Below are 12176 nucleotides of genomic sequence, written 5' to 3'. Positions count from 1 at the left end.
TGGAGTCATGGAAAGATTATTATTGATTATGTAAGATGTGAGATCTGAAGAGAGTCCTGCTAGACGGCTAGAGAAGCATCCTGGCAAACAAGGAGCACTTTTTGGAGGGTTAGTTGATCAGATTTGTGGTTTACATGCATAGTCGCATTGGAGAAGGCCGTACAATGGACAGTTTAGTCTGTAGGAAGCCTAGTGGCAGTGCCTATAGCTAGACACAGAGTGGTTAGCCAAAATATGAGTGTTGCTTTACAAACTTATCACTCCTTTGCAGCTGTTACACATGTAGTTCTGAACTTGAAACAAACAAAAAAGCCAATACTGAGTCTCTGTACTACAGTGTTTTCTTTTACACTAGTATGATCTGGAATACTGAAAGCATAATAGTATGTTGTTTAGGATCAGGGGGAATTGCAAAGTTTATTAATACTTATGAAAGATTCTTTATCAGCTTTCTTTGGTCACTCTTGATGTTAAGATTCCATTTATAAATGGCTTACAAAGGTTTAAAAATAGATTTTTTTTTAATAAGTGCACTACAGAGATGAGTAGTATGTGCTTATAGCCATTAATGCACTTCAGTGTTACAGAAGGTTATAAGGAATCTGTTGGACTCCATAACAATCAATTAAGCGTTTATTAAAACATTTTATAAATACTTTATTTATCCCTTATAAACTCTGTAAATGGAACCTTAATATAAAGTGTGATCTTTTCTTCTTTAAAGAAGCTTATTAAAACAAATGGATGGTTACTGGCAGTTGTGAATTGCTTATAGAGTTCTGGTTGCCTTTCTTCGTGTTGGTGGATATTTTACAGGGATTATCCTGAAAAAATGTGGTTTGTTCATTTCTGACAAACTGCTTCTCTGCTCCATTAACAAAGGAAAATATTACCACTTTCTTTTTGTGCCTGAATTCATGAAAGAAACCAGAGCAAATGTAAGCAAATGAGAATTATTTCAGCTATGCTAACCAAATGTGTGTAACTATAATTTGGAATGGGAAAACCAATTTTGAGAGCTTCCTTAATAAATGTAAGTTTCCCAAAGAGAGCTTGCTGTACAAAAGAGGTTTAGTATCCCTCGTGACTGGAAGATTACAAAGAATATTTAACTGAAATTCACATAATTAAACCATAACAGAAGAAATTGCACATTTTGTAATGCATTCACACAATTAAACCATAACAGATGGAACTGCACATTTTCTATTGCATTTTACTTAATTTGCAGTATTGAGACAGACAGATATTTTAACACATCAGTCTCTAAAAGTACATAGATCACAAAGTGGTGTATGCATGTATTATTTGAGAACACTCAACTGTGTAAGCACTTTGAGAATTCTTCTAGGATAGAGGTTGTTGAAGCTTCTTTTCCTTCCATAAATTAATGACAGAGTTTCATCCTACTGTGTTTTGAACTGCTTCACTTTTTCATAAAAAGAAAAGGAGTACTTGTGGCACCTTAGAGACTAACAAATTTATTTGAGCATAAGCTTTTGTGAGCTACGGCTCACTTCATCGGATGATGAAGGTGCCACAAGTTCTCCTTTTCTTTTTGCGAATACAGACTAAGACAGCTGCTACTCTGAAACCTGTCACTTTTTCATAGTTTTTTTGGTTTTTGCCTATTTGATGGAAGTTTGATGATCAATTTAAATACAGCTTCGGGTTTTTCAACTGAGGCTCCATGAGTATTTGGTACTATGATTCATCATCTTGATGCTTCTATTCACATCATGGTGTTGCATCAGTGATAGTAATGTCTCCTGTTGTAGCAGTATTGTCATGTGTTTGATAAAATGTCATTGTGGTGCTTCCTCTTCTAGCAATGACATCATAGTACCTGAAATAAAGTTTTTGGTCAAGTTGAGAACTTGGATTTGATTAACCGAGCCCCTCAACTTTCCCTGTCCCATTTATAAGCAGGTCACCCAACCTATTTGCCTGACCCTCTACTTTGTAAAGCCCATTTTCTCCTTCCTCCCATCTTCAATTGCACATCATTCTCACTTCCGCTTCTCCAATCCGGATCCTTGAATTCCCAAATCTCCCCTCCCCTTATTACTCTTAGGTTTATACTCAAACCAGAATATAAGTATACAAATGAATACATTTAATAATCTTAAGATTGTGACTTTACTTACTTTTTCTTTCCTTTTCTCCTTTCTTTATTCCTTTTCTATCTTACATCAGCTACATCAGCTACTCAGCAAATGCATCCGATGAAGTGAGCTGTAGCTCACGAAAGCTTATGCTCTAATAAATTTGTTAGTCTCTAAGGTGCCACAAGTACTCCTTTTCTTTTTGCGAATACAGACTAACACGGCTGCTACTCTGAAATCAGCTACTCAGCGTAGTTCTTCTCCATTCCATTTTTCTTCTATAATTTCTCTTCCTTTTACCCTCTTCCCCTTTTTCCTCACCTCCTTTCCTTTCTTCCCTATTGTGCTTTCATCTCCCTTTGCAACCAGCACACCTAGTGTGTCATTCCTCAAGAGTCTCCAAATCCTCCTTTATAAAATCTTTCCCTCCTCGTGTTTCCCAAGTCCCCTTCCCAGTTCCCATCATGCAGCTCTCACAGAAGTGAGATGAGGAAAGGTTTTGTTTAAGTGTCCACTGTTTCAAATCTGTATTACCAGGGAAGGACACTCTGGGGACTCAGGCAAGACTCCTTGCCACATGGCAGCAGGACTTCTTTTCTGGGAGAACTTCTAACAATAAGCTTTTTTCCCCACTGATTTGGAAGGGAGGAGTGACCCCCACCCTGGACTTGACATTCTGTTTTTAATTTCTTCAGTCCCATGGAGAGTGAACTATAGGTAAGGGTACTTATGTGACAAATAGCTAATGACTAACTGGGGGAAGTGATAGCCAGCCATTAGGGGCCTCATTGAAAAGGATCATAGTATTGCTGGAGGATGGTGGATAGTTGAGGCTGTGCACATAGGCTTCCAATGATGAGATTTGTGACTTTTATAAATTGATGGTCTCTGACTGTGCATTTTGAGATCCCTAAAGACTGCTGTACTTGCAATTGCACCCAGAAATCTGAAGAAAGAAAATCCCCTTGCATATAAAGCTTTACATTTTCTAAGTAATTATCAAAGACTAATTTTTATGGCTGTGTATTAATTAGAATTTTCTCAGAAAGATTACTCTAAGAAATTGAGACTTTCATAAAAATAGTTAAGCCAATAAAAAGTTATAACCTGTGATTAATTTTTGAATCTGTTGTTCAGTGCTCTTGGTTTTTTGTCTTTGCCTTGGTATTTGGGTAGCCTTAGTATAAAAATCTCTAGAACAGTGCTTGAAAAGCTGCAGAAAAACTTCTGAATTCTGCTTTGGGGTTGCATTAATTACAGTTTCATATAGTTTCTTCATAGTTCTTTCATATAGTTTAACCTTTGTTTTTAATTAGCATGGGAAGTCGTGCAGACAGTGAAAGGGGAGGGTAGTGGGTCGCCATCTACAAAGTCAAGTTTGACCTCTTTTCTTATGCAAGAACTTCTCTCTAGATCTTTAAATGTCATAAGGAGACCAATATAAAGTGTATCTGTTCTTTTGAATATGTGCAAGTATTACACTTCAATCTGAAAGCAGTGGGTGTGAAAATTATGAAGTATAAGTACCTAAAAAAAAATCTCAGCGAAAAGGCTGGAAGAGCGTCTTAATCTTGATGGGAAAAGCCTCATACAAGTAAAGTATATATACATATTTAAGTCCAAAATAATGCATGACTTCTGTCAAAACTGATTTGGCCTACTTTATAACTTCTGATATTTTAAATCTGCTGTTCATGTAGTGGGAAAAGCTCTCTCACTACAGTTCTCTGTGCATGTGTATTTGGTGCAAAAACTAATTATATATTTTGTTTTATGAAATAAATGTCTAAACAGACAGGAATTGGGGAAGGTGATTTTGAATGAAATGAACATAGTACTGGTTTGTTTCAGAACAAGCATTCAGTTTAAACCTGACATACTATTTGTTTAAGTAATTTTTTAAAAAAATGAAGGACTTTGGTATACAATGCAGAATAGGTGCTGATTTGAAATACTGTCTAGCAAAAGCAAGCATGGATGGATGGATGATATATTTTTGTGTAGATTAGCTCAAATTCAGTCATTTTCCCCCCTTAACTACTTTTAAATATGAATGTTTTAATAATCCATTACTTTCAGATCTTTAGCACAGGAAGTGAAGAATAGCTTCTTCAGTTTAAATTACAGGGGGGATTTATTTTATTTGAATGTGACCAAGACAAAAGTGCTCACACACACCTAAACGGGGTGCCATGGGGGCAGGGTCTTTAATGACCATCAAAAGTCATGGCCTTGGCTTTAGATCCCAACAGGAAGATGGCATCTCCAGCCACACGTTGTCCTGATACAGTACGGGACCATTTCGTTTAGTTCTGAATTTGGGGAAAGAGTGTGACCTATGAAATCACCAGTGCCACTTCTTGTAGCACATGTAGTAGACTTCCTCTGCAGGTGTGCAACGTGGGTCCTCACCAGGCTGATTTTTTTTAGTTAGAAACCTGACTAGATCATAAGCTATTCTGTCTCTGACATTACAATTACAAGAGTTAGAAAATCTGGGTTAAATTGTTCCCTACAATTTGTGTCATGGAAAATAGCCCAAAGTAGTGGTTTTCAACTCTTTTTCATTTGTGGACTCTTAAAAAATTTCAAATGGAGGTATGGACCCCTTCGGAAATCTTAGACATATTCTATGGACCTCCCGGGGTCCATGGATCACAGCTTGAAAACCATTGGCCTAAAGTAAGAAAGAGATTCCTAATAGGGTTGAAAACTGGCAGAAAATGAGCCGGCTACACTGTTGGATGCCATCATGTGATAAAAGGATGAAGCGGAACACCATGCTGATCACAAAATTCTGATGTATATGGAAAAGTAGTTTTGGTTATGAAAGCTGAAGGGGAGGAAACGGAAATATACTCTTACAGGTAAATGGAAAGTGAATCATGAAAACTCACTCTAATGCAACTTGAGACTGCATTAGCTTCCATTGGTAGGGCTTCTTGGGACAAAAGTGATGAATAAAATTATCTGCCTACAGAAAAGCCAACGGCAAAAGGATATTGGGGTTTGGAGGGAGATGGGGGGACGCAGATATGATTATTGCAGTAAAATCCTTCCATTCCCTATAAATATTTTTTTTAAGTGAAGTGTGGTTATGTGGCACTGCCTGGGACAGTTTCCAATAGAAAGCTGGTGCAGAACATGTACACCTGCCTCAGTTTCCCCTTGAAATCCACCCGTGAAAAGTAATATTTTATCTTAGTGGCAGATTTGTAACCTTTTATTCATTTAAAGGGATGCAGTCCACAAATCTTCTCAAAAACAATTCTTCTAAAAATCCTGAAGTAAAACAAATGTTTACTATGCAGAAGCTCTTCAATCCCATTCAAAGGTCACTGTTCCTAGATCACCTATCCGAGAGTCATTATTCACTTGATCACAGTTCCTTTTAGCCCCTGTGTCAAGGCTGCATTCTCTAGGCCACCTACCTGAGATTTCCAAGACCTGCTTCTCTCCAACATTTTCTCCTGTAGCCCCACGTCATGTATCCCACAACAGAACTCCCTGCAGTGTTTCACTGACCAGACCTCTCTGCCTGTGAGCCTACCCCTGCTCCTTGGATCTATCCTTCAGTATCAGCTCTCTTGTACTGGGCTCAGCTTCTCTTAATCAGGCTGGTTCTTACCCTTCTTTATAGGGGCTGATCCACAAGCTCTCCTTTAACTTACTAGGGGTTCCCCAGCTCTGGCCAGTCCTTACCATCAACCTTTTGCTCTTCCCAGTCGCTTACTATACCAGCTCTTTGCTGCTGCTGGGTGTCTCCTCTCTTCCTCAGGCAGCCCTGTCCTTCTCCTGACTCTGTCAGCTCTCTGTGTCCTCTTTTAAGCCCAGTTGGGGGTCAGCTGAGAAGTCACAGATACATTGGCTTTTTCCTTCTTAAAGGGCCAGTGTCACCCTCTGATGTGCAGTATTTTGCAGTAATTGTTCAAAACAGTGCAGTCTCGGTAGTTTGATGTATTTGGGCCATTACACTATAATACTGTAGTATTGTTTAATGATGGCTTTCATTCATATCTTGCTGTGTGGACTTGTACCTTACCATTGATCCCATCCTAGTTCACCAGGCAGCTTACATGCACAGAGACTGAATGAATAGATTTTTCTGAAGCTCTGGGTATAAGCCAGCATGGGAAATTTTTCAGTCTTCAGTGTTTGTTTACTGTTTTTGGCTTTTCTGTGGTGGACATCACCATAAGTATCTGAGCAACTCTAATTAATGAATTTATCCTTATGACACCTCTGTGAATTAGCAATTTTTAGCCTTATTTTACAGATGGGGAACTGAGTCAGAAAGAGAGAGGAAATGATGTAAGCAGGGTCACACAGAAGATCTGTGGTAGAGCTGGGAAGACAGCTCTTCCCTCAAATGTCCTGAATCCAAGGCCATTGCCTTAATCATAAGACCATCCTTCTTCCTCTTTTTTTTTTAATTAAACCTACGTTCCCCAATACAACTCTCCATAAACATGGCAACCATGCTGACTTTTGGGAAGGCACTGGAGAACTACTAGCACTTGAGTGGTTTAGCCTGCATGCATGCATTATCAGCCCAAGTATTACCAACATTCAGGCTTTAACCTATACCCAAAGACTAGTCAGCTAAGCTGTTTGTAAAACCACCACCACAGTTGGGTGAGAAGTTCTTGTGTATGGATAGGAGCCAGGTTAGGAACAACCTCCAGGTAAGAGTCCAAGTTAACTCTGCAGCAAAGACAACCCCTCGTTAGTCGCTTCTTGTAACTGTTTCTTCCCTCCCCATCAAAAGAAGTGGCCATGAGGAAGGCTTTTTTGTATTATCTGAATTTCAAATAGTACATGGGATGTTTTCTTCTTTTGCTTTTGTTCAGGCTGCTTTTCAGGCAGAATATTCAGAGCCTGTATCTGTCATTTGTGTCCAGTTGTTTATCACTTCCATTTTAATAGTCTCTAACTACTTATCAGAGAGTCTTAATTTGAAGGGTTGGACTGTATGTAAAGAGACACCTTTGTTCTCTGACGCTGTAGGGCTTCAGTGACATTCCCTATAAATCTTTGTTTTCTCTTTGCTTTCCCTAGTGTGATTGCTGAAGAGAATGGTCATAGTGCTAATACACCTCAAAAAAGACCATCATCTGAAGATTCCATTGTCACTTCTGGAGTAGTTGAGTTGGTCTCTAAATCAGCTCTTCCATCCCAAACAATTCAGATTCCAGAAGAGCAGAGTACAGTACCTACTCCAGTGAAAAAGTCCAGCAAGACAAGACAACAAATAGATGTGAAAGCAGAGCTGGAGAAGAGGCAAGAAGGAAAACAGCTGCTGAATTTAGTGGTCATAGGTAATGCCCTTTTTTCTTTATTTTAATTCCAAATTGAATACATTTTGGGCCAGAATTGTGTGCTTGTTGAGTCTGGTAGTGATGCAGAAGCAAGACACTCCTCCGTTTAGGAAAGGAAACATCTCAGATTGCACTAAAACCCCATCTGCTTTACCCTCCTCCGTGGAGGGAGCCAGTTTTACCCTGCATGGACTAAAGTACTAACTAGGCCTTCTGCCTGTCCCTCATCCTCATCTTTCAAAATAAAAAATACTTCAAAGTTGACTCATTTTTTTAGCATTATTCTTTTTAACATGAGTTTGACAGAACAGAGGTCATTGTCAAATTTCACCCATTTCTTCTCTCTAGAAAACCTCTCTCTCTCTCTCTCTCCTATGTATGATTATCAGACTCTGTGAATTGCATGAGCATGAAACAAAACTTCAGGGGATTAGATTCCCATATCTGCCAGTGTGTTTCTTTTCCAGCTGCATTATGAAGTCTAAAATGTGTAAATTAGTAATAATAATCTAATGTTTACTTCCGTTCTTAGGACATGTTGATGCAGGTAAAAGTACTCTAATGGGTCATTTACTTTACCTTCTGGGCAATGTCAACAAACGAACTATGCACAAATACGAGCATGAATCCAAAAAGGCTGGCAAAGCTTCATTTGCTTATGCATGGGTTTTGGATGAAACTGGGGAAGAAAGAGAAAGGTAGGCAAGTTATCTTCTGGTGTGAACTAATGTTCTCTCTGCTTGTAACATGTTACTAAATGTCATTCTACTAATTAGCTATGTGCTACCTATATTAAATGTTTTAAGAGTAAAATGGTTGGTAGGAAATATTTCATCCTCTGTGTGTACATAGATATACACCATTTTGAAAGAAAAGTCAGTGTCTTATCTTGTTTGTGGAAATGGAATGGCATTGAGAAGTTGGGTTTTTTTTGTTAAAATCCTCAGTATGAGGAGCTGATAGAATTTGTTTGATCAAGGCACCAGCATATGTGAGGAGTTTAAGGAAGGTGAAATTTTTGGTCTAATATATCTGACTCGTTAAATTAATATTAGTACTATTTTTGAAAAGTCCCTGCCAGTAACATATTACATTGCCAGTAACATATTACATTGAAATAAAATGTGTAAATACTTTTTCATTTTAAATTGTATTACACTGAGGAAATACATGAGGAGAAAGTGATGTGGATATTTAAAAAAAAATCATTAAAATGGCTTCTTAAACTATAGAAATTGGATCTGTGGACAATGACCTTTTGTGTTCAGAAAAACATGAACTAAACTGTAGAATTAATATCTTACCACAGTTTTTGTGGTATTCACCAGTATCTTAGGTTTCATTTAAAACCACAGAGAGAAATTTGTTTATCTAATGTAATTGTATTTTTATGTCATGCTCATCACCCATGGTATCATTGTATTCAAGCTCCTCTGGTTGCATAGATAACCTTGAAAATGTAAACTGATGCAGAGGAATGGGGAGTGGGGTGGGCTGCAGAGAGTCTAGCTTTTTTTAAAAATAAGAGAAATGAACTTGTGCAGTGTTCATACCTATAACTAAACTTCTGCATATGCCAGTCTTCCCGTACATATGTTCAATACAAGCTTGTGTGTGAAAAGGCCAAAAAACCCCACTCAACCAAAAATCAGTGTTGCAGACAAAAATGTGAAAAATGTTTTTGTCTCAAAGTTTAAACGGAATTTGGCCATCTGTTAATAAAATATTTCTAAACGTTGCCTTCAAACGAAAGTGTTATTAAACATCAGGACATGTATAATGGAAACATGTCTTTTCGCCTTTATTTATGTAAATAAAACATTTGTTCCATGTTTTAAGGGAAACTTAGAGAATTTCCACCCTCAAAACAGGCTAAGAACTTCTTGAATGATTTTTCCCTCATCCTTCTCCACTCTCAAGTCTATATTTTAAAACAAAAATATTCTGAAGCTCTCCTCAAATATTTAGATAGTTCTTTGCTATCATTTGGTGTCATGTTTAAAAAATGGATGGGCCAAGGCAATTTCCCCCAGGTGCTATTTAGTCAAATTTAGAATTGAGTCCAGAACTATTCTGCCCTTTCTGAATGATAGCAGGCATATGTGAATGGGGGGGACATTTACGAAAATATAATCTAATTCCTGTAGTTGTATACGCAATAATTTTTTCTTGGTTGTGCTCTTGCTGCTGTTGATGCCTATTTTTGCAGGGGTGGAGAACTTCAAAATACAGACTTACAAAATATGACAGCTGCTTTGCACTTTAGTAGTTCATTCTGAACTTCGCTACTTGTTCTTTGATTCGAGGCATAATCCATTATTCTATACAACTGTCATATTGTCAGCTTCTAGAACTTCAACTGTTTCCCTGTTCTCTTCCTATCAGCATTTTTTGGCTGACTGTACATCTCCTCTCCTGCCTGGCATAGCAGAATTAGATTTGAATATCTTTATACATAGCAAAGCAGCATATAAAGGGGAAGGAGAGTAAAACTTCTCTCAGCAACACATGCTTTCTTAACTTCTTTAAGATGAAATTCCAACACAGATGGATAGTTTCTCCAGTGAAAGGGAAAGTCAGTGCCACAAATAGACTTATTAAATTGGCCAAAATTTAGTACTGGTTAAGTCAAAAGGCAGCCACAGTGTTCTGATTTGTTAAGTCTACTATTAAATAACTTTGTGTGCTGAACTTTGGAAGCAGTTGTAATGGTGTATTACATGCTTGTTTTATTTAAGGGGAGTAACAATGGATGTGGGTATGACCAAATTTGAGACAAAGACTAAAGTTATTACATTGATGGATGCTCCAGGCCATAAAGATTTCATCCCAAATATGATCACAGGAGCTGCACAGGTACAGAACATTTCTTAACTGCACCTATCAAATATAATGTGATGTTTTATAATTTAGTATTCTACTTTATTTGAATCTAACCTTTAAACCAAAAAAAAAAAAGTGGAATTTTTAACAGTTTCTATATACTGCATATTATCATTTAATAAATCTTATTCTGTTCTGTTCAAAATATCATAAATGTAAATTTATTTTGTGCTTCCCAACCTGTAAAAAAATATGGGGAAAAATAAGCCTTTATTTTTATGTCTTACGCTTTTTCTAAACTGAAAGCTGACATTCTTTTCTGGAAATTTTAAAGGCAGTATTTTAGGTTAGTCAACTATATTGAGGTAAAAGGTTTTCACATTTATTAACGAACTACTTTGAATACTTTATTGCACTAGGATAACTCCAAGAACAGTTTAGCTTTAAATATTCAAACTTGAGATGTATGTACTGCTCAACAGGTAGTGCTGAAAAAGTTTTATAGGGTAAAGTGTTGTAAGAAGCTTTGAGTGAAAACAGGAGATAACATACTATGTGGTTGTACAGGTGAAGACATTCAAGAGACTGAAGCTGGTGCAGATTGTATTGGCTAGCTTACTGGGCCAGGCCATGTTGCTGGAAGCACATGACACTAGTGCTCTGGGATTTGCATTTGGTGTCTGTTGGTCTCTGGGTGAAGTTTCAGGTGTTGGTAGTTACATGTTAAAGCCCTGAATGGCTGGGACCTGCCTGCCAGAGAGATCACCACTTGACATACTGCCACAGTTGCAGTCTTGCAGAGGTGCTTGACCTGGATTTCTTCTGTTACAAAATGAAGGGGACTGCCAGCAGGGTAGTTTCTGTGGGAGTCCTGGGACTCTGGAACTTGCTTTGCAATGTGGTCTGAAATAGCCTGAATTCAGAGACCTACCAGGCATGCTTCAAAAGCTACCATCAATTTAATAGGGTTTTTTGGAGAGGATTTGAGGGTATGTTCTCAGAATGATGAGGAGTGGAAGGAAGCTTTTCTTTCTGGCTGCCTGGGCTGAATTAAATTTGTTCCTTTGTGAAAGTTTGGTTTTTCAGTGTTGCTGGGTGTGTTTATGTTGTAAGATTGGGAGTAATGGCAGCTACAGCTTTGTATAGATGTTTTTTAATTGAATGAGAGAGATTAACATAGCTACATTTAAATGTATGTATCTATCTATCTATGTGATAATTTTTTTCTTTAAAAGCATGGACTTAAATTTTAAAAACAATTATTAACAGAATTGATAATTTACATGCAGAAAAGTCAGGATAGTCAGTTTTGGTTCTCACAAAGTTCTATTTTGAGCTGCTGCTTCTGCTATGCATGATACAGTCCATATTCCTCTTACTGGTTCGAATGTTAGAAGTTAAATGTGTTGTAATGTTTTCTTTCATATTAGAACTAATTCCTATTTTACAACGTCCGCTTTACATTTTTGCCAGTTAGTTGGCCTTAGATACTGACACTATAATGGCCTGCAGGAAAGTCTGACTAAACTGTTGTGCAGATATAATTGCCAAAGTTTCAGTGACGGGCAAGAAGCACATTTGGGCTCTAATCTCATTACTATATATTTGTTTGAAAAATAATTCCTAGTCATATTTGTTATAATAAGTCTTACCCAATACTGGTATAGAGGGCCTTATGTAAGGTCTCAGAGTGCATCACAAAGGTGGATATTATCATAATTTTTCAAATGGAGAAATTGTGGCACACTGGGATTGAGTTGCCCAAAATCATACATGTAGTCTATGGCAGATCTACCAGGTTCTGTTTTTTTATGATGTGGATGCTTATGCATGTTACAGAATGTCCATGATTTATTTATTTTTTTTAAGTAGAAAAGGGGATCTTTAATCTCAGAAATTTTGGAAAATGCTGCACTTAACTGTACTGTTT

At 37.5% G+C, this 12176-nt stretch overlaps 1 protein-coding gene across 4 annotated transcripts in view; it reads left to right on the top strand.

Moving 5' to 3' along the window:
* HBS1L (HBS1 like translational GTPase) overlaps window positions 1–12176 on the top strand; it is a 122634-nt gene that overhangs the window by 87095 nt on the left and 23363 nt on the right. For all 4 annotated transcript variants that reach the window (XM_038397311.2, XM_043511010.1, XM_043511009.1 and 1 more), the window contains 3 exons: window positions 7164–7423; window positions 7956–8121; window positions 10162–10279. In XM_038397311.2, the coding sequence (XP_038253239.1) occupies window positions 7164–7423; window positions 7956–8121; window positions 10162–10279 (544 nt within the window). The remainder of the gene's footprint in view (window positions 1–7163; window positions 7424–7955; window positions 8122–10161; window positions 10280–12176) is intronic.

The sequence above is a fragment of the Dermochelys coriacea genome, chromosome 3 (genome assembly GCF_009764565.3).
Source record: "Dermochelys coriacea isolate rDerCor1 chromosome 3, rDerCor1.pri.v4, whole genome shotgun sequence".
In the NCBI taxonomy this organism is placed as follows: Eukaryota; Metazoa; Chordata; order Testudines; family Dermochelyidae; genus Dermochelys; species Dermochelys coriacea.
The sequence above is the reverse complement of the archived record's forward strand: the minus strand, read 5'-3'. Positions and strand labels throughout refer to the sequence as shown.